This window comes from Geotrypetes seraphini, chromosome 11, assembly GCF_902459505.1.
Source record: "Geotrypetes seraphini chromosome 11, aGeoSer1.1, whole genome shotgun sequence".
NCBI classification, from domain to species: domain Eukaryota; kingdom Metazoa; phylum Chordata; class Amphibia; order Gymnophiona; family Dermophiidae; genus Geotrypetes; species Geotrypetes seraphini.
The window spans coordinates 129884587-129906706 of NC_047094.1; the positions used below are offsets into that span (position 1 = coordinate 129884587).

Here is a 22120-nt window from a genome sequence, read left to right on the forward strand (position 1 = left end):
GCGCTGCTGAGCAGTGCACGTTAATGGGCAAATTCTAAATGTGGGCGTATAACAACGTAGGCGTCCAAATAGATTGAACAATAAGCACAGTTAACGACGTTAACAAGCAATGATTGAAAGTTAGATGTCCAAAGGCTGTGCGCAATTCACAAAATAGGCGTCCGGAATTTCATGGACGCCCATCGGAAAAAGCAGCGCCCATAGAATAAAACAGATGCCTTAGTGTGTGCTAATCTTTAACGCATGCTACATTGGTTAGCACACCTTAATAAAAAGACCCTTTAGTTAGCAAGTGCAAATTTTGGAATTATGGGAGGATGTTTGAGCAAGTCCCATGATATTCCATTTTGCCGCGGCCAAGCTCATCTTCGCTAAAAGTAAATTTGACCATGTCTCCCCGCTCCTGGCCAAGCTCCACTGGCTTCCGATAATCGCCAGGGTCCACTATAAATGCGCCTGTTTAGCTTTCAAAATCCTACACGGTATCCTCCCTCCCTTTATCCCTCTTTCTTGGAATTCCTCAAACCCTAATACCACCAGATCCTCCCACAAATTAAAACTATCCTTCCCCTCGCTAAAAGGCATTTCCCACACAGGAAAGCTAGGGACCTCTCTCCACTTCAAAATCACTGAGCTCTGGAACAACCTTACCTCCCCTCTTCGGAACTTGAGCTCTCTCCAAGTTTTCCGCAAACATCTGAAAACCTGGCTTTTCTCAAAAAATGTAAGTCTCCCTCCAATTTAGGAATCAAGGAAACTCTTATATCTTGGCATCCCAAGTCCTCTAAATTTTCTTCACACTTCTACCTCTAACCCTCTGTTGTAGTTCCTTCCTATTTCTCCTACTGTAAACCGCGTCGAGCTCTACAAATGTGGAGATGATGTGGTATACAAACCTAAGGATTAGATTAGATTAGGTGTGCGTTAGTAACTAACACAGCTTAGGAAAAGGGCCCCTTAATAAATACATGGATAAAAATACCTCTCCGTGGAATGATCGTAACCGCGTGTCTGGTTCTCGCCTTTCAGGTGACGACGTCTATATGGCGGATGAGGATATGAAGCAGGAATACGTTATGAATGATAATGGAATCTATTTTTTGGGGCATGAAAACAATATCATGAGTGCGGAATGGAACTACAATCAGGTAAACGGAGAACTGGAAAGACCGTTTTTGTAAGTCTTTAATGCCAGCATCTTTTCTGCCATTTTTTTTGTTATATAGAGATAGTCAAGGAACTGAATGTAAAACCCAGACCAGATGGATTTCAGCCTGGTTTGAGTCTGATGGAGGTTTTGCATCTCCCCCCAGATCCGCTAAGGAAATGCACTTGATTTCCGACTGGAAACACAGAGCAAATCGGAAGCAAATTCAAACATATTAATTTCTGAGCTATGATGGAAATGAACTTAATGATTCATAAAAATTTACAGTAACTGGAATCAAAGTTTCTAGGGAATTGTATGGGGAATATACGTAGCTGAGAGTGTGGGGAGAGTGTGGCGCACTGGTTAAAGCTACAATCTCAGCACCCTGAGGTTGTGGGTTCAAGCCCACGCTACTTCTTGTGACCCTGGGCAAGTCACTTAATCCCCCCATTGTCCCAGGTACATTAGATAGATTGAGAGCCCACCGGGACAGACAGGGAAACATACTTGAGTATCTGAATAAATGCATGTAAACCGTTCTGAGCTCCCCCGAGAGAACAGTATAGAAAATTGAATAAATCAATAAATTTCTCTATTTTGTATTTCCTGTTCTTATTAAACAAAACCATGTAGCTACTCCTACTCAAATTCCATAAAGCTGGAGCTCCAAGATGGAAAGAATCTTGAGCGTTGCTATCAAACTCCTTAATGGAGGAGTAGCCTAGTGGTTAATGCATAAGAACATAAGAAGTTGCCCCCGCTGAGTCAGACCAGAGGTCCATCCTGCCCAGCGGTCCGCTCCCGCGGCGGCCCATCAGACCTAGTGCCTGAACAGTGATCCCTGATTAATTTTATAATTTTACCTCTAATCCCATCCCTATAATCTACCTCTACTCTTATCTGTACCCCTCAATCCCTTTGTCTTCCAAGTACCTATCCAAGGGATTGAGGGGTACAGATAAGAGTAGAGGTAGATTATAGGGATGGGATTAGAGGTAAAATTAAGTTGGAGTTGGAGTTGCTGGGTCCAATTCCCACCACAGCTCCTCATGACTCTGGGCCAAGCCACGCAGCCCTCCATTGACCCAGCTATAGAATAAGAATACAATAATATGTAAACTGCTTTGACTGTAACCACAGAGAGGTGGAATATCAAGTTCTCTCCCCCTTAATTATGTTTTCTTGTATCATTTCAGTTTGACAGAGACATTCTGGATATCTGTTTCGCCATGCTGGATAAAAGCATAAACCATAGGCGGGACCCAGCAGCAGATCACTCCAAGAGGAATAACCCTGTATATGTGAGCAGGGTGGTCTGTGCCATGGTGAGAAAAGAGTTAATTTATCCAAAGTTACAGGAACTTAACTCAAATATATGAGAGATATTCAAAATGTTTCGGCACTTTTATTTTTATAAACACTATTTATTAAACATCTCACTTGGGTCCTAAATATCTCGTCAGGAGGATTAATTGACTGCATTTTCAATAAAGCCTACATCTTGGATATCACCTTCTTCAAAGTGATTTTTGTTTTCGGTTGACATTTCAAATTGTATCACTTTTCCACAGTATCGCCCTTTTTGGCAATACATTTTCCCCCAGCGTCCTACTAACGTCTTATCACTTCTCCCGCCCCAACCATTTTCTGCGAAAATATGAAAGTGCAGACACTCTTTGAAGAACCCTCGAAGCTAAAGCTAGAGTACTTGGATGGGAGGGGGGGGTGGAGGGGAATTTGAATAAAGGTTTTTCGGTAGATGAAGTAAAAAAAAAAAAAATGCATGGGATAAATATAGAGGGATCACTATATAGAAAAAGTATGGTATCCAATTAAAGTGAAACTTAAATGGACCCATAGCAGGAGTGACCTTTGATGGCAGCTTCGAAGGTTGGGAAGTTAGACCAATGCTAGCAAACTTCTACGCTCTGGGTTCCGAAACTGATCAGGATCATGGCTGGCGTGGTCTTCAATAGCAACTCTGGTAGTTGGGAAGTAGGACCAGTGCTGGGACAATTTATATGGTCTTTGACCCAATGGGAGAGGGTGAGGGGGCAAGGGGGAGAGAGGGTGAGAAGGGGAGAGGGGAGGAGGGAGATAGGAAAAGGGAGAGGGGGAAATGGAGAGGGGGAGGGACAGGGAGAGGGGAAGTGGGACAGGAAGGGAGAGGGAGAGAAAGAGATTAAATATATCAGTGTTTAATCATGAAGAAGTGGAATCTGTGCAGAGCAGGGGCATAGCAAGACATCCAATGTTGGATGGGCCTGGACCTAAGTTGGGTGGGCATATCTCTCCCTCTCCCACCCAAACAATGTGGCCCTCCCCCGACATTCCAGCTTCTCGAGCTGCCCCTATCCTGCCCTTGTGATCTAGCCCCCCCCCCTGTCTGAAGCCCACCGCCATTGCAGCCGGCAGCAAGAAGTGTGACTGAAACACACTGCTCACACTGGCCACACAGCTTTCCTTCCGGCACAGCATCCTGTTTCGGCATAGGTGGAGCACGACAGAAGGAAGGCTGTGGGGCCGGCACAAGCGGGGTGTGTCGGTCACGTTGCTCACTGCCGGCAAAGTTCTTCTCTTTAAAGGTACAGGGCAGTGGAGAGTTTGAGCGCTTTTTTTGCTGGCGAGGCTTGGAGATTCCCAAGTTGTGCTGCTAGCTGGTGGGCCTGAAGCCAAAGTGGGTGGCTATGCCACAGTTGCAGAGAGTCAGACTCAACACTGGCCACCTTGCTGTGCAGATTGGATGACTCTGAGGGTCTTTATCTGCCAACATTTACTGTGTTACTACGTTAAGTCTTTTTTTTGATTGCAGGTAAGACCTTTAATAACTTGTCCTCTGGTACACATACTATGTATAAGTACACACTCTGACAAGATGGGGCATATTTGCGCGTCTGTTGTATGCAACAACTTTTGGCGATTCCTGCAGATGTGTTTAAGGACTGTTTCCAGAAGTGGAAGCGACGTTGGGAAGAGCGTATATTTAGGGAATGAGGATATGGGAAATCCTCAGGAAGGGTGTACTTTGAAGGGGCCCCGATGGAATAAGTAGTAAGATTGTTTAATACACTTTTATACAATCGGTCTTGGAACTTTTTGAACAGACCTCGGGCTGTATTCCGCTTTGTTAAAGGCAGACTGTAACTAATAAATTGTATTCTTCATCTCACCGGCCCAAATTCTTACTTTTTTAGGTGAACTCCAGGGATGATAAAGGGGTGCTCGTTGACAATTGGAATGGAGATTACACTGACGGGATCGATCCAAAGGAATGGAGTGGAAGTGCTGACATTTTGCAGAAGTGGTATAATGAAGGATTTGTGCCTGTCAAGTACGGACAGTGTTGGATCTTTGCAGGTCTAGTTTGCACAGGTGTGTTCGAACAGTGACCCAAACATCCTCTAATCTGCCAATAAACATGAAGGCAGGGACTGCTAGTCCCCTTTTCACCAATGCTAAATTCCTATGGGCAGCTCGGCATTTAGGGGGCAAATTCTATAAAGGACGCCTCGCTAGTGCCCAACTTGTGCTCAAAAGTAGACCTGGTCTTGGAACGCCTACATTTTAGGCGAGAATATAGACGCATTTGGACGCCGAGCACCACGCGATTCTGTAAATGGGCCTCCGTAGTAAAACCGCGCCCATGCCTATCCCGTTAGGCGCTGCTTTTTCCGATGGGCGTCCATGAAATTCCGGACGCCTATTTTGTGAATTGCGCACAGCCTTTGGACATCTAACTTTCAATCATTGCTTGTTAACGTCGATAACTCTGCTTATTGTTCAATCTATTTGGATGCCTACGTTGTTATACGCCCACATTTAGAATTTGCTCCTTAACGTGCACTGCTCAGCAGCGCACTGTTTATTATTATTAAATTCCCGCCTATGCCTACATTTCGAATGAGGTCTGAAATCAGGCTGTGCAGCTCAATTTGACATAGAATGTAGGTTCACCAGGGACAGAGACATATGTACAGTACTCCCCCGAAATTTGCGGGGGTTCCGTTTCAGGAACCCCCGCGAAGTTTGAAAAACTGTTCATATCTTGGCGTGCTAAGCGTAGCATTGAGAAGGATAGCTTGTATAAGGAAGATTCTGTACAAAACTGAAATATTTATAATATACACAAAAGAAAAGGTTCTGCTGGTTTAATTTTTCAGTACTCCGGTGTCTGGGGATTCCAGTCCGTATCATTTCAACTTTTAATGCTGCTCAAGACAAAGATGGAAATCTCACTATTGATGTATTCTATGACATTTCGGGAAAGCGTGAAAATGTGAGTGGAGAAGGCATATGGTAAGTGCAGAATATTTTAAGAGCCAATATTTCCAAAGTGCAATGATTCTGCAGATCGCATTTTAGACAAGGAAGCAGTTCAGAGAAGGTGAAGGGCCGGCAATCCGCTGAGGTCCCACAGCCATTTCATCCCACAGCTTTGGAACCAACCCCCCCTCCCCCATAAATCAGATCACAGAACGCACTAATGAACCTTCCGAAGAGCTGTGAAGACCTTTCTCTTCAGCTAAAGGTCCAGCCGCAAACAGTCCCCTCTAAACTCTCTCCCGCCAACAACCACTTGTTGGCGACCCTCTGGTCCAATCTACTGTCAAACCTCCCCAGGAATTTCCTGTGAATGTCCCCACCCCAAGCTATCCTTAAGTTGCTGTACTGCCCAGCCTTTCTCATTATGTTACTGTATTGTATGGTATTGTATTATATTGCCAAACGTACTGTCCAATGTAACCTACTGTGAATGAAGATGGGATAGAAATCGAATTAATTAATTAAATAAATAAAAGAAAGAGAGAGGACAGTAATAGAAATATACAAATATTTTGCCAGGTTTCGGTTGAATACGGGGACAATTTTTAGCCAGAGTGGTGAGCGGCTCCACCTTAGCTCTGCCTCCGAACCATTCCAAGATTGGTTCCCTGTCTTAGACCAGAAATGCTTTTAAGAAGTTTCCAGGACCTGAAGTAGCGGTCACAAGATCTTACTGTAAATGGTAGTTGGCTACAGCATTTTATTAATTGACATTGGATGGATAAGGTCATTTGTCGGGTAGACTTTGCATGCTGGGAATTTTGCATGCTGGGAATTTTAAATGGAAAAGATTTCTGGTGGAATATCTGTTGGAGGCAACCTGGAGTAGGATGGCCAACTCTGTTAGGTAATCAGGGGCATTCCCTCTTAGGATTTTAAAGGCAGTGATGCCCAATTTATAGTTGATCCTTGCAGTTATCAGCAACCAATGTAGCTTCAAATAGTAGGGCTGTAGGTGTTCTGATTTCCATACACCTCCCATGTTAGAAAGTTTCCTTTGAATGTTCTTTGTATGTAGGGGACTGAAGGGGGAGGAAAGACCCATCCTCAGTTTCCCACCTGTTCATTTCTCAGATCTCAGAAAACTGGAAAGAGTATGGCAAAAAACAGACAAAGTGGAAGATAAAATTAAATGGAAACAAAAAATGAAAAATTACAAGAATCGGATCAAAGAAAAGCGTTATAACTGTTATGCACAGAAAATAGGAACAACCAATACAAACAGTAGAGAACTATTCAAACTAGTAAGCAAAATAACAGACACCACACAGATACTACAGAACCATCACGATCAAATCCCAGAGGTCTCCACCCTAGCCAACCACTTTAGGAAAAAAATCACCGACCTCAGAGCCTCAATACCCCCTCCTCCGCCCAATCTTGAATTCAACCTCAAAACGCAGAGTAGTGAATCCAAAGGCGATATGAGCTGGAACCACTTCGAGCCCCCAGATTGGAATAACTTCCTTGCACTCTTCAACAAATACTCCAAATCAAATTGTCTACTAGATGAATGTCCGTCTAAGATCATGCAAGATGCAATACCAGAATTTAAGAGGGACCTATTTAACTGGGCAACTTACTCTCTCAAAAACGGAACCTACCTGGAAAATATGGGACACATCCTAATCACACCCATACCCAAAGACCAGAAGATCTCGCTCACACTGGCGTCCAACTACAGACCCATAGCGAGCACCCCCTTTTTCACCAAAATGCTGGAAGGGCTGGTCAACTTGGAATTAGTAAATCACTTAGATAAGTACTCTCTCCTAAATGACCACCAATCTGGATTCAGAAAAGGATTCAGCACCGAGACAGTCCTAGGCTCTCTCCTTAACCACCTATACGACCTTTTCAATCAAGGTTCCAGCGCCTTGATCCTACAGTTAGACTTCAGCAGTGCCTTCGATCTCATGGACCACAAAACTATGCTTAGGTGCCTCGACGAAATGGGAATATCAGGAAGAGTGTGGACCAGGTTCCAAGGTTTCCTAACCAAACGATCTTATCAAGTGGTCCATGAAGGAAATTACACTGAACCCTGGAAAAGCCCCTCGAGAGTCCCACAAGGATCCCCCCCCTATCTCCCACCTTGTTCAATATATACATCTCTTCTCTAGGCCACCTTTTACAAAAGCTTAACCTAACTTATTATATATACGCAGACGACATCTCCATACTAATACCAATAACAAATGTGACCTCAACCAACTCAAAACATATCTCCTCCATCATGCTCGAAATAGAAAAATGGACTTTAAACTTCAAACTGAAATTAAACTCAGAAAAGACAAAGATTTTCCTTGCTAGCCCAAACAAGAAAATCTCTGCAACTACAATATATGTAAACGGCCATGATCACCCAATACTAAAAACCATAAAAATACTGGGAGTCACCCTGGATACCCACCTGTCCCTGACCGAGCACATAAACTCGGTGACTAAAAAATGCTTCTTCATCCTATGGAAACTGAAAACCATAAAAAAATACTTCGACCCGCTATCCTTCAGAATATTGGTACAATCACTGGTTTTATCCACCCTGGACTACTGTAACATTGTCTACTTGGGAATATCTAAAAAAAATGTGAGAAAACTGAGAATAGTTCAAAATACGGCCATCCGTCTAATATTCGGACTAAAGAAGAGCGATCATGTTAGTCCATTCTACAAACTCCTTCATTGGTTACCAATGGTTTGGGAACTGGCTTGGAGGTAGGCTTCAGAGGGTGATGGTGAATGGCACTCCCTCCGAGATGTCGGAAGTGATAAGTGGAGTGCCACAGGGCTCCGTCCTGGGCCCGATCTTGTTCAACATCTATATAAGAGACCTGACAGAAGGGCTTCGAGGCAAAATAACATTGTTTGCCGATGATGCCAAACTGTGCAATGTAGTGAGCAAAAGCACAACAGACAAAAAAGCAATGACAGACGATATGGTGCATGACTTACTTCTGCTGGAGCACTGGTCTAGGTCCTGGCAACTCAGTTTCAATGCCAAAAAATGCAAAGTCATGCACCTGGGAAGCCAGAATCCATGCAAGATCTACACCCTAAATGGCGAGATCCTGACAAGAACTGTAGCAGAAAGAGACTTGGGAGTGATTGTCAGGGAAGACATGAAGTCGGCAAACCAAGTGGAGCAAGCTTCATCCAAAGCAAGGCAAATCATAGGTTGCATACGCAGGAGTTTCATCAGCCGTAAACCTGAAGTCATTATGCCACTATATAGATCCATGGTGAGACCGCACCTGGAGTACTGTGTGCAATTCTGGAGGCCGCATTACCGCAAGGATGTGCTGAGACTGGAATCGGTCCAGAGGATGGCCACCAGGATGGTCTCGGGACTCAGGGAGCTCCCGTACGAGGAGCGGTTGGGGAATTTGCAGCTCTACTCACTCGAGGAGCGTCGAGAGAGGGGAGATATGATCGAGACATTCAAATATCTCACGGGCCGCATCAAGGTGGAAGAAGACATCTTCTTCTTCAAGGGTCCCGCGGCAACAAGGGGGCATTCGTGGAAAATCAGGGGCTGGAAACTGCACAGTGACACTAGGAAGTTCTTCTTCACTGAAAGGGTGGTTGATCGCTGGAATAGTCTTCCACTTCGGGTTATTGAGGCCACCAGTGTGGCGGATTTTAAGGCCAGATGGGATAGACATGTGGGATCTATCCGCAAAGATAGATAGCGAGGATCACTGGAGTGGGCAGACTTGATGGGCCGTGGCCCTTATCTGCCGTCTATTTCTATGTTTCTATGTTTCTAATTGAAGCACAAATTCTATTCAAATTCTCCTGCCTCTGCTATAAACTAATCTGGGGACTGGCCCCCAGCTACCTACTACCTCACTTCGAATTCCACTCCTCTATTAGGCCTACCAGAAACCGTAACCTCTTTACCTACCCAAATATCATAGGCTGTAGATATCGCACCTTCTTTGATAGAACATTCAAATTCCAAGCAGGTAGACTGCAAACTTGGACAGGCTACTTCACTGATGCCGCCAGAGAATCATATAGTATCTTTAGGAAAGAACTAAAAACCACCTTGTTTAAGAAATTTATAACCTAACCAGACTTCTCCCATAAAATCGGAGCCTCCTCCCATCCCAAGGAGTCCGTCTACCCTCTTCTGCCAAAATTTCTATCTTTAATTGTTACCAGTTTTTCCCACTGGTGCCCGTCCTTCGTTCAAATGTACCAAGTTAACAACTTACTTCTCATCAACATCTTATGTTATCTTTTTCACCTTCGCAGTCTTTCACCTTTGTAACTCAAAGCGCAATCTCCTTTCTCTTCTCCTACTTATGCTCTGAATATCGTCGACTGTATAATGCTACTCATTGTGAAACCGTGTAATACACAGACCCTGTAACTCTCCTGTTACTATCACTAGATGTTCAATGCTATACTCTGTAATTCGCTGTCTGTACAGTTTCTCTTCATTGTAAACCGCCTAGAAGTCGCAAGATTGTTGGCGGTATATAAGAATAAAGTTATTATTATTATGTTCATTTTCACTGTATTAGCTTTTTTTTTTTTCAAACATATAGGAATGTCCATATCTGGAATGAAGCCTGGTTCAACCGTGGAGACCTGGGATCATCATATAATGGATGGCAGGCCATCGATGCAACTCCCCTGAAGAAAAGCGATGGTACTATCCAGTTTGAATTACGATCTGGAAACTATATGGCATTATTCAGTGATTTTCAAACTACCCAGATTGGGGAAAAGTTTATGCGTGCTTCTTAGTCTTGTGTGTGTAGGGTTACCAGATTTTCATGAATGAAAATCTAGACCCATTACCCCGCCCCCAGGCCTTCCCACTTCTGCATGGCCCCGCCCCTAGGCCTGCCCAATTCTGCCGTTCTGCCCGAGTCATGCCCCATTCCACCCCAGCCCCGCCTCCTCAACCTGTATGCCCGTTGGGACGGCATCCGTGCATGCGCTGGTGTGGCGCGATGACATCATGTCACCACGTTGCATCCGTGCATGCGCAGATGGCGTCCCGACGACACTCGTTGCTAGAAGCTTTTCAAAACCCAGACAAGGTGCCGGGTTTTCAAAAGCCGTCCGGACGTCTGCTAACCCTAAGCCCGGCCAACCGTCTTGCCAAAGTTTCTCCACGCCAGAACTTTTCACGGGGTGCCGGATAACATATGTTACTCTCCTGCGTGTTCTCTCACTTTAGGAATCTACTGCTGTGGCCCTTCCTCTGTCACAGCCATTAGAGAAGGCGACGTGGACCTCGCGTATGACACGGCTTTCATGTTTGCCAAGGTGAATGCAGACTACTCCATCTGGATTAGAAACGAGGACGGAAGCAAAACTAGAGTTTACAACGATGCCAAACAAATTGGTAAATTCATAAGTACCAAAGCCGTAGGCAGTGATGAGCGGATGGATGTTACTTCCGCCTACAAATACGAAGAAGGTAAATTCAGTTAAACTATGGAATTTGTTGCCAGATAATGTGGCTAACATGAATTATCAGCTAATAATAAGTAATTATTAGCTAAACTAGTCTTTAAGCCCGTTACATTAACGGATGCTAGAATAGATGTGTCTGTCTGTCTGTGTTTCTTTATCTCTCTCTCCTTGGCCGCTGTCTGTATCTTTCTGTCTCCCCCTCCCCCCCGAGCAAAGCTGTCTGTCCCCAGCACACCTCCCCCCAAAGCAGCCCCCTTTCCCTATCTCTCCATGGCCCCTTCTGTCTCCCCCCAGCACACCCCTCCCCCCAAAGCAGCCCCCTATCCCTCTCCCTGTCTCTCCATGGCCCCTTCTGTCTTCCCCCCCCAGAGCAAAGCTGTTTGCCCCAAGCACACCCCTTCCCCCAAAGCAGCCCCCTTTCCCTCTCCCGCTGACTCTTTCTCTGGCCCCCTTTCTCTGTCTGTCTTTCTGTCCCTCTCCCTGCCCCTGTGTCTTTCTTTCTTTCTGTCTCCCTCCCGCTATCTGTCTGTCATTTTTCCCCATTTCCCTGTGCAGCAGCATTTCCATCCCACTTCCCTATGCAGCAGCAACAGCATTTCCCTCCTATCCCCCCCTTTCCTGTGTAGAAGCAGTAGCAGCATTTCCCCCCACTCCCCCTTTCCCTTCTCTTCCCTGCTCCGTTCGGCCCCTCCCCCTTCTTTTACTGCCGTTGTCGATCCGGCCTGCTCCTGACCTTCCCACCGCCTACAAACCTCGGGGCTCTAGCCGCGTAGGCAGCACTTTAAACACGCTGCTTCGCGGCCTTCTACTGGCGATTTCCTCTGCCGCGTCTGTCTCCGATGATGTCATCAGAGACGCGGCAGAGGAAATCGGCAGAGAAGGGCGCGAAGCAGCGTGTTTATAGTGCTGCCTACGCCGCTGGAGCCGGGAGGCGACGGAGAGGGCAGGGGGTGCTAGCGGCCAGCAGCCGCCGCTCCGCAGGTGGAGAGCAGGGAAGGGCGCGCCTGCGCCCTTGTCTTGCCTCGCGTGAGGCCAGACCGTAAGCCGCGCATGCGCACTTCTTATGGCTCGCTACAGCTCACGGAAAATGGACGCACGCATAGGAAGTGCGCATGCGCGGCTTACCCTTTTATTATATTAGATAGAAGTTTAGGTGTGAGAAATGCAGTGTGGTATTTCCTAATGGCAGCCTGCCAGTTACTATCTAAGGGGCCATTTTACCAAGCTATTGTAGCACTAGCATGCACTTACCACAGCTTACTGTGGGACAAGCACAAGTAAGGGGAATGGAGACTAGAGAATGACACGGGGATAAATAGATGCTTGTCTATAGCTGTTCAACGTTCCTTCTAAGGTGTGCTGGGATCTGCTTATCACTGAGCATTCTGGCACTTTTAATCATCTGGGGAAGGCAGGTCCCCTGGGAAACCCCTGGGCGGGAGTGTGTGGTGCAGTGGTTAGAGCTACAGTCTCAGCACCCTGAGGTTGTAGGTTCGAATCCTGCACTGCTCCTTGTGACCCTGAGCAAGTCACTTAATCCCTCCATTTCCCCAGGTGGATTAGATGGTGTGAGCCCACCAGGACAGACGGGGAAAAATGCTTGAGTACCTGAATAATTTGGAATCCGCATTGAATTGTAGGATAAGCAGAATATAAATTATTTTTTTTTAAAAAACAAAAAACTCATAGAACCTGCTTGCCTCTTTGATTGACCTTGCGAAATGACTTCAGCTTGGCCTGACAGTTAGAACTAGAGATTGAGACGGGCACAAATTTTTCCCTGTCCCCGCGGGAACTCATTTTCCTGTCCTGTCCCTGCCCCATTTCCGCAAGCACTGTCCTCATCTGCATAAGCCTCAAACCCTTGAAAATCCTAAGTAGCAACATTCTAGAGCTCAGATTGTGATGTCATAATGCCTCATTCCACCAATGCCTAAGCTCCGTCCTCATCGGCACAAGCCTCAAACACTTGAAAATCATAAGTGTTCGAGGCTTGCGCAGTTAAAGAAGAGCTTACAGGAACGGGGCAGGGACAGTGACAAAACTCACGGGGATGGGACGGGAAAATTGAGTTCCTACAGGGACAGGGAAAAATTTGTCCCCGTGTCATTCTCTAGTTAGAACCTTTATGGTGGACATTGGAGATGTTCTGACAAAATGTTTGCTTGTTTTTCTTTTTTAATTTCTGGTACAATATAGATGTAATAATCATCCATGACCACATTAACTGTATAACAGATGATAATTGAAACATCAAAAATCATAATACAGTATTTCATGCAGCGTTGATGTGAGTTTAAAAAATAATCATGGGCTCAGTGTTAATTTGTACATTATAGTCAGATTCTTCTCTACCAGGTTCTGAGATAGAGCGAGAGATATTTGAAAAGGCTACAAGCAAGCTATATGAAGGAGATGGCATGGCATCAACTTATAAAGCCCTAGCAATACTACGGCATAGATTTTCTCGTAAGCCTTCACGAGGACCTCTGTTGTCAGGGGAGTTCAAGCTTGAAAAGTCTCCTCTGGCTGGTCAGGACCTCAGCATTATCTTAGTTCTCAAAAATCTGACCCCTGAAAATACAGACGTGGAGGTACATTTCAACGTATCTTCCACCCTCTACAACGGGAGACGGATCAATGACATCTGGAAGGATTCAAAATCTATTGCACTTGAACCTGAAGAAGGTAAATTTTCATGTGATTTTATAACCCTAACAGTTTTGATTCGACGCAGGCGTGGTGTCTAAAATCGAGATTTGTTCTGGTATTATTTGGTGTTTGGTGGTGGAGATGTGAAGCCTGAAGTCTGCCATCTAGAGGCGGTCTTTTGCCATCTCGGTTTGAAAATGTTTTCAGAAGCAAAGACCAATAAACAAAACATGTAAGGTAATACCTTTTTAAAAGACTAAAAAGGGACATTGTCAATATGGGGTATTGCTAAGACAGGATATTTTACTGTTAACCCCGGTTATTAGGAATTAGGTCTCACTGTATTAAAACTAAAACCAACCAGTGTTAAAATAACACCAGACAGTGGTGTAGTAATAAGGGGGCAAACCGCCCTGGGCGTCGTTTTTCAGGTGAGTGACAGTGCCAGCGCCCCTCCTCCTCCCTGCCCCCATATACCTCTTTAAATGTCCGCTGGCGTGAGCAGCATCTTCCACTTGCTGCATGCGCTGGCCTCAGCTTCCAAGTTTTATTTGTTATTTGATCTACCGTCTATCAAGCGTTTTCTAAATGGATTAAAACGAGCTGTATTTAATATAATAAAAGAAAAAGAAACGTTAAAAAAACAGCAACATGTATAGTCAAATAAAACGGGAATTAAAAACAGACAAAAGCTGCCATAATTGGTGGGAAAGGACACGGGGGAGTATAATTACATCGAGATGCAAATTAAAAAATAGTGACGAGGGGGGGTTGGGAAAATACAAAAGGGAGGGGGATCTCTTCTTAGGAAGTGTTAGTCATTCTCTGCTAATGCGTCCATCCATCCTTCTGATGCCACTTCCTGGTCAGGGGCTCAGGAAGTGATGTCAGAGGCCGGCGCGAGCAGCAGATGGAAGATGCTGAACGTGCTGGCAAGCGCGTCAAGAGGTATGCGGTTGGTAGGGGGTAGTCGAGCGGCGGGGAAGAGTGAGGGGGTGCTGAAGTGGTAGAAAAGATTGCGGAGAGGTGCACGGCGTGGCGATGCTGGGCACCTTCATCCTGGGTGCCAACCTCCCTCACTATACCACTGGCACCAGTTATTGGTAAATTAACACTTATTAACGGTAGCACACATGCAGGTAGCTGCATCCCTTAGTGCAGGTCCAAAGTTATATGTTTTTAAAGTGCCAATTGAAAGTCCAGTTGCCACTGAAAATATATATAATTTTGGATGGTTGGGAATATGTTTAGAAATTGAATGGCGGCCTTACCATTGAATATTGACTTTTTGGGGTTTTGATGAATCATGGTGAATCCCTTAGAAGTAGCAAATATTCATTCCAGTTAGGAAAACTGTGAACCATCACTATTTCTGCAAGCTACTCTGTAACCTGGTTTTCTAATTAATTCCGAGTGTTCCAATTTCCAGAAAAACAAGTTCCAGTCACGATAACATATGAAGAGTATGCAAAATATTTGCACAGTGATGCCATGATAGGCATTACAGCTGTGTGTGTGGTTAAGGAGACAGATGAGAAAATTCTGGTAGAGATGGACATCCTTTTGGAGAAGCCGTCCCTCAGTATCAAGGTAAGGAGATGATCAAGATTTTTAGAAAGGTAAGAAGTAGAAAAGGACGATGATAATGACTTGGATAATCCCAGTCTATCTTCCATTGAGATTCCTAATCCCGTCCCAAGAGAAACATTTTCTCCTAATCTAAGATGAGAATTACAACTTTATTGGCCAACTGGCTAAATTTAGTGGCCACACAAACCTGCCTAAATAGCAGATCTATCTTTTGTCACTATAAGTTAACTGGTCAGTTGATGAATAATGACTTGGCCAACTACGAGTATGTCAACTATGGATAAAAATAGATCAGAAAGTCAATGCCGGTTGCCGGCTACAGCCCCACCAATGAACCTCTGGGTTCACCGCCGACTGAGGAAGATAGCCAATCTGCCTCCTGTGGTCTGAAAATCAGCCCCCCCTTCTTTTTAATTGGAACACTGTTCAAGCTCACCTTGAATTAAGAGTTCTTTCCAAATCAGAGACCTATATAGCACTGATTGTGTCTTCACAAGCAGCTTCAGCATAGCCAAAATCTGTTCTCTCTACTTGAATGAAGCTACCATAGCAAGAGTGCTATGACATTGATGAGAATAACCCATAGATAAGATGACCATAATTTATTGATGGGATTTTGAAATCTTATAGGTGAATATATACATACTGTACAGGCCCCCTATATGCAGATTACATACGGTGCAGCTAATTAGGATGGCTAGAGCTAGGTTACAAATTAGCACCCATATATAGCTGATCAGTTAACAGATTTTCACATAAGCAGCGGAATGTCCACAGGGGGCATGTCCGTGCTAATGTGTGGTCCACACAGCATCAGCAATCAGGGTGATGGGGTCAGAGACAGATCTTGGTATGTCTGGCTTCCTAAGTAAAAATATGCTCTGCTGCCCCTGGAGACTCATGTCTGCTTAGAAAAATCTTAAGGTGGCAGAATAGGTTGAGAAGGCGATGGCGAAAGCTAGAAGGACGCTAAGGTGCTTAGGGAGAGGAATGGCCAGTAGGAAAAATGGGGTAGTGATGCCCCTGCATAAGACTCTGATGAGACCTCCACCTTCGAAAAGATAAACAGGATGGAGGCAGTCGGTGGTCTTTGTCATAAAGCATATGGGGGAGACACTTAAAGATCTCAATATGAAGTAAGGTGGGAAAGGGGAAATATGATACAGATGTTTAAATACCTACCTAGCAAAAATGCACATGAGGCAAGTCTCTTTCAATAGAAAGAAAACTCTGAAATGAGGGGGGCATAGGACGAAGGTGAAAGGGGATAGATTCAGAAGTAACCTCAGAAAATACTTTTTCACGGAAAGGTTGGTGAATGCTTGGAATGGCCTCCTGGTGGAGGTTGGGGAGAAAAAAAGTATATCTGACTTCAAGAAAGCTTGGGACAAGTATGTTGGATCTCTAGGGGAGAGGATGGGTTAGGAGATGGTGTGGTTAGGCAGGTTAGATAGGTCATATGGTCTTTATCTGCTTTCATTTTATATATTTCTACATAATATTCATCCGTTGACGATCAGCTTATTTTTAAAACGCTGGCCGCTGCTGAATAAAATGTTCCTGAGTATTCAGTGCCTGACACCACATATTCAGATACTCAGTGGCTCCTGGAAGTTATCTGAAGACCAGCAATATTCAATGCCTATACCTGGATAGCCATCTGAGTAAGTTAGGGTTACTATTTCTACAGTGCCGTTTGCCCATATAATTATCTGGACATCAGTGAAGATCAGCAGGGTCCTAGATATGTCTCTGCTCTGCCTCCGGGTTGTCTCGACACTAATTGGATAATGTGTGGTGGGTCTGTGCTAATATTTGGCGATACTACCCATTTAAGGGTTAGAGAGTTGTGGTTCTAATAATTAGAACTGATTATGGTGAGACCATAAATTGGCATCCATAAACTGTAACCATTTGTAGTCTGACTTGGGATAGATTTCTGATTTCTTGCCACTCAACATTACTCTACGTATTTGCTCAAGGTTGATCTATATCCCCCAGCTTAGATGCAAATATTCAGATTTACCGTATATTTGAAATGCATTAGAGCAGTGGTTCCCAACCCTGTCCTGGAGGACCACCAGGCCAGTCGGGTTTTGGGGATAGCCCTAATAAATATGCATGGATCAGATTTGCATTTCTGTCACATCCATTATACGCAAATCTCTCTCATGCATATTCATTAGGGCTATCCCCGACTGGTCTGGTGGACCTCCAGGACAGGGTTGGGAACCACTGCATTAGAGGGTTTAAGCTGTAGATGTTTGCATGAAACCAAACTGAGAAGAGAAAATCAGGGGTTCTGAACCTAGACTTGAGGACACACCCAGCCAGTATGATTGTCAAGCCATATTTAAATATTCGTGAAGTAAATTTATAGACATTGCCTCCTTGTATGCATATCTATCTTATTAGCATCCTTTTGGGGTAACATGAGCGGTGAGTGTTTCCCACGAACAGGGCTAAGATTCACTGGCATTAATCATTTTGGGTGGGGCGGGCCAGGGGGGTTGAATGCTCTTTGAAGGATAGTCAGATCTGAACCAGGTGAAAGGTTACTCTGATCTGGGAATATTCAAATAAATTTGAGTCGATTCATTTCAATTTGAACCTGGTTTCATGACAAGTTACACCCTGGGGTTGTGGGTTCAAATCCAGCACTGCTCCTTGTGACCCTGAGCAAGTCACTTAGGGGTCCTTTTACTAAGGCATGCTAGCCGTATTAGCGTATGCCAAATATCAGCATACGCTAACGCGTCCATAGACTATAATGGAAGCGTTAGCGTTTACCGCAACTTAATTAAAGGACCCTTTAATCCCCATTGCCCCAGGTACATTAGACAGATAGGGAAAAATGCTTGAGTACCTGAATAATTTGTAATCCACATAGAATTGTAGGAAATGCGAAATATCCATAATAATAAAATGCTAGAGCGCGCCTGCGCTCTTGAAAATTCGTGCGGCGTGGCGCCGTGAGGTGTGCTTCTGTGGCAACATTCTAACCTCACGGCGCATGCAGGGGCTGAAGGCGCGCGACTGTGCTCTCTCCCTGCCTCGGCGCGTCACCGCCCGCCCTCACTCACCGCCGCCTCTCACTCGCTGTCTGCCCGCGTCCTCGCCGTGTCACCTCACTTTCCGCCGCCGCTGATCCTCTTCAGAGCAGCCTGTGATCGTGGCTGGCTTTAAAGAACCTCGCAGGCCGCTCTCCAACCTCAGTAGCACGCTCCCTCTGACGCACAGGATCGCGTCAGAGGGCACGTGCTGTCGAGTTGGAGAGCAGCCTGCGAGATTCGCTAAAGCCGGCCACCACGATCGCAGGCTGCTTTGAAGAGGAGCAGGCCAGAAGACGCCGGGATGGAGGGGAGGGTTAGAAGGGGATCAATACTGGGAGCCAGGGGGAGAGGGAAAGGGAAAGGGGGCTGCTTTGGGGGGAGGGGTGTGCTGGGGGGAGACAGAAGGGGCCATGGATAGGGAGAGGGAAAGGGGCTGCTTTGGGGGGAGGTGTGCTGGGGACAGCTTTGCTCTGGGAGGAGACAGAAGGGGCCATGGAGAGATAGGGAGAGGGAAAGGGGGCTACTTTGGGGAGGAGGTGTGCTGGGGACAGACAGCTTTGCTCGGGGGGGGGGGGGGAAGACAGAAGAGGGCCATGGAGAGACAGTTAGGGAGAGGGATTCTAGCACCCGTTAATGTAACAGGCTTAAAGACTAGTAAAGAAATAAGTTAATTCAGATGTGCTCTCCCCTTTTGTTCTATAGGCTACAAAAGCAGCAGTGTTGAATAAAGACATTCCTGTAGAAATCATAATTGGAAATGATCCCTCAGAGCATTTGAACAACTGCAGGCTGTCTGTGGAAGGCAGTGGCCTTCTCGACAAGAGCATCACATTAGAGTAAGTAGGACGGGATATCTTCCTTGGTGGTCTTCCAGAAATATCCATTATAAAGGTAGTTCTATAAGGGGGCATGTGTATTTAGGGTGCGTGCACGCCTACTTTGGGGTATTTTAATAAAGCGATTGTGGGTGAGACAACATAAGCATGTAAATGACCCCTTACAGAATCCCGACTAGTCGGAAAGTATGTGCAAGAGATTGCCCATGGAAGGAAACAACAACAAAAAAAAGGGGGAATACCTAATTGCAAGAATACAGAAGTGTAATACAAAGAGCAATCAGGACATGCAAATAAAAGTACTTATTTAATCCCCACCCCATTCACAAAACCGCTCAAGAGATTTATGGTGCCAGCCGTACGCTGAATGCTCTGCGTTGCTCCGACAGTCAAAGAGTTCCCATGAGTGTCATATTGAAAATATCTCTCCACATATCTTTATAAACTACTATGAAGGATGGTGTTCTTGATGTTTATTTATTGACGTATCACACAGAAAATCAAAGCCGTAATCCACATATGCTCCGGTGAGACAGGACCCAATAAGGTCTGTGTTTCGGCGGACTCGCCTTCCTCAGGGGTCCCATGGAGGTTTATGCTCATTACACATTCACTATTATAGGACCCCTGAGGAAGGCGAGTCCACTGAAACACGGACCGTGTTGGGTCCTGCCTCCCCAGAGCATATGTGGATTACGGCTTTGATTTTCTGTGTGATACGGCAATAAATAAGCATCAAGAACATCATCCTCCATAGTTTCTTTTCGTTTTCATTCTCTGGACATTTTTTTCACTGTGGAGCAACTGGGTCGACCTTTTCTCTTGTTGTTTATAAACTACTAATCTTCGCAGTAGAGAATGATACGGTGACAAAATTCATCACCGTTCCCGTCCCCGCGGGAAACCATCTTCATGTCATTCTTTAAGGAAAGAGGGAAGAATCAGAGTATGAATGGCCACAACCACTGACCCGCAAGCTTTGCTTTGAAGAATGCTGGTGTAGAAGGACCGAGGTTGAAACAGACACTACAGAATGACAGTCTCTGGTATCCAGAGCAGATATTGTGATGTCATAATGCCTCATTCCACCAGTGCCTAAGAGCCAATCACATCAGTGATGTCACAATGGCTTCATTATCCTTGGCTCCCATAAGAATCAGAGTATGAATGGCCACAACCACTGACCCTCAAGCTTTGCTTTGAATAATGCTGGTGTAGAAGGACTGAGGTTGAAACAGACACTACAGAATGACAGTCTCTGGTATCCAGAGCAGATATTGTGATGTCATAATGCCTCATTCCACCAGTGCCTAAGAGCCAATCACATCAGTGATGTCACAATGGCTTCATTATCCTTGGCTCACATAAGAATCAGAGTATGATGGCCACAACCACTGACCCACAAGCTTTGCTTTGAATAATGACCGAAGTTGAAATAGACACTAGAAAATGATATGGGATTATTTCCCGTGGTTATCCGCGGGGACGGGAACGGTGATGAATTTTGTCACCGTGTCATTCTCTACTTCGCAGCAGAAGTTGCACATAGATTAGTTGACTATTATCAGATTTGAGAATCTATGTGCATGCTTGCAAATTCAACACAGGTTCAACTCATATTCCACCCTGTAGACACCTGCATCCTTTTAGCCCTGCCAGTCCATTTACCCATGTGGCCACAAATGTATAAAAAAGGACATTGTAGATAAAAAGGACTTTTCACCTTAATGAACTAGTGTTTTTCTTTTCTTATTCTAGGTTGCCACCACTGAAGCCCACTCAGAGAGCAAGAGTTCAGTTTGACATCACCCCTTTCAAGATTGGCATCTGGCTTCTACTGGCCACTTTTACCTATGACAATTTCACTGTTAGGGCATCCCACAGCATTGTAGTGAAGGCGGCCTAATGCCCGTCTTTGTTTAGCCCAAAATGAGATTCTGCCTCCTTCTGCACCTTGTACTATCAAAAAGTATCTTAATTATTCACTGGGAGGGTTGTCGTTTGCAATGACTTGGAAACGGTCAAACGTCTTACCTCATGTTCCTGAATGTCATTAACAAATGGAAATAAGCAGAAGAAACATGGCATTTTGAGGGCAGTTCTATAATTGGTCATATCCTGTTAGTCAGCCCAGTGCTGCCCAGGGATCCTTGGGTTCTATATGTGGCACCCAGATTTGAGTGTGATCTTAAGATGCATGCAGATCGTAATTGGCTAACAAGTCATTAATGAGCAATAATGCTAATAAACAGTTGGCACCAATAGCTGTGTGCTATTCTGTAACACTGGGAACCCAAATCCCATAATATGCAACTCAGAAGGGGGCATGGCCATGGGAAGGGCTTGGGGATGTCAGAAGCATTCTGAAAAGTTGTGCACGCCCAACTTGGGTTGACAACATTTCCACCAGAGTTCGGTAGCCATTGAGTCCGGCATTCAAAGGTCGGGCCTGGGGGCCTGGTGCTAACTGCTGTACTACAAAGGGTGCACACCCATGGGAGAGCAGGCGTGTCCAGCCTCGGAGTCCTTTCCAGGTCAGGTTTTCGGGATCTCGTCAATGTGAATGCATGAGATCTAGTTGCGCACAATGGAGATGGTGAGTGCAAAATAGATCTCATGCATATTCACTGGGGAAAGCCTGAAAACCTGATTGTATCGTGGCCCTTCAGGACGAAAGATGAACAACCATGCTTTAAAAGATTACGCTCAACGCCACACTTTTCTGGTGCCCGTTTTTGATCACCATTTATACAATCTGGCTCAGAGGCCTAGGTTCTGAAGTTAGGCGCCTAACTTGATTTTTTTAATTGGCTTAATCGGAGCTGATAATTGAAAGCGCCATTAAAAAACACTTAAAAACTGATTTAAAAATGTAATTTATAGGTAGGGGACCTCAGTAGGTGGCTACACTAAGGGCCTCTTCTACTAAACCGCACTAGCAGTTTTAGCGCCGGGAGCCGCGCTGAATGACCCGCGCTGCTCCCGACGCTCATAAGAAATCTATGAGCGTCAGGAGCAGCACAGGCCATTCAGTGCGGCTCCCCATGCTAAAATCTCTAGTGCGGTTTACTAGAAGAGGG

General features: G+C 45.2%; 1 protein-coding gene across 2 annotated transcripts in view; it reads left to right on the forward strand.

The window, feature by feature from the left end:
* LOC117345581 (protein-glutamine gamma-glutamyltransferase E-like) overlaps nucleotides 1-21937 on the forward strand; it is a 37987-nt gene extending 16050 nt beyond the window's left edge. For both annotated transcript variants that reach the window (XM_033914427.1, XM_033914428.1), the window contains 10 exons: nucleotides 1030-1148; nucleotides 2347-2475; nucleotides 4345-4522; nucleotides 5311-5446; nucleotides 10030-10133; nucleotides 10671-10913; nucleotides 13268-13597; nucleotides 14991-15151; nucleotides 18907-19040; nucleotides 20799-21937. In XM_033914427.1, the coding sequence (XP_033770318.1) occupies nucleotides 1030-1148; nucleotides 2347-2475; nucleotides 4345-4522; nucleotides 5311-5446; nucleotides 10030-10133; nucleotides 10671-10913; nucleotides 13268-13597; nucleotides 14991-15151; nucleotides 18907-19040; nucleotides 20799-20946 (1682 nt within the window). In that variant the 3' untranslated portion in view covers nucleotides 20947-21937. The remainder of the gene's footprint in view (nucleotides 1-1029; nucleotides 1149-2346; nucleotides 2476-4344; nucleotides 4523-5310; nucleotides 5447-10029; nucleotides 10134-10670; nucleotides 10914-13267; nucleotides 13598-14990; nucleotides 15152-18906; nucleotides 19041-20798) is intronic.
* The last annotated feature ends 183 nt before the right edge of the window (nucleotides 21938-22120 follow it).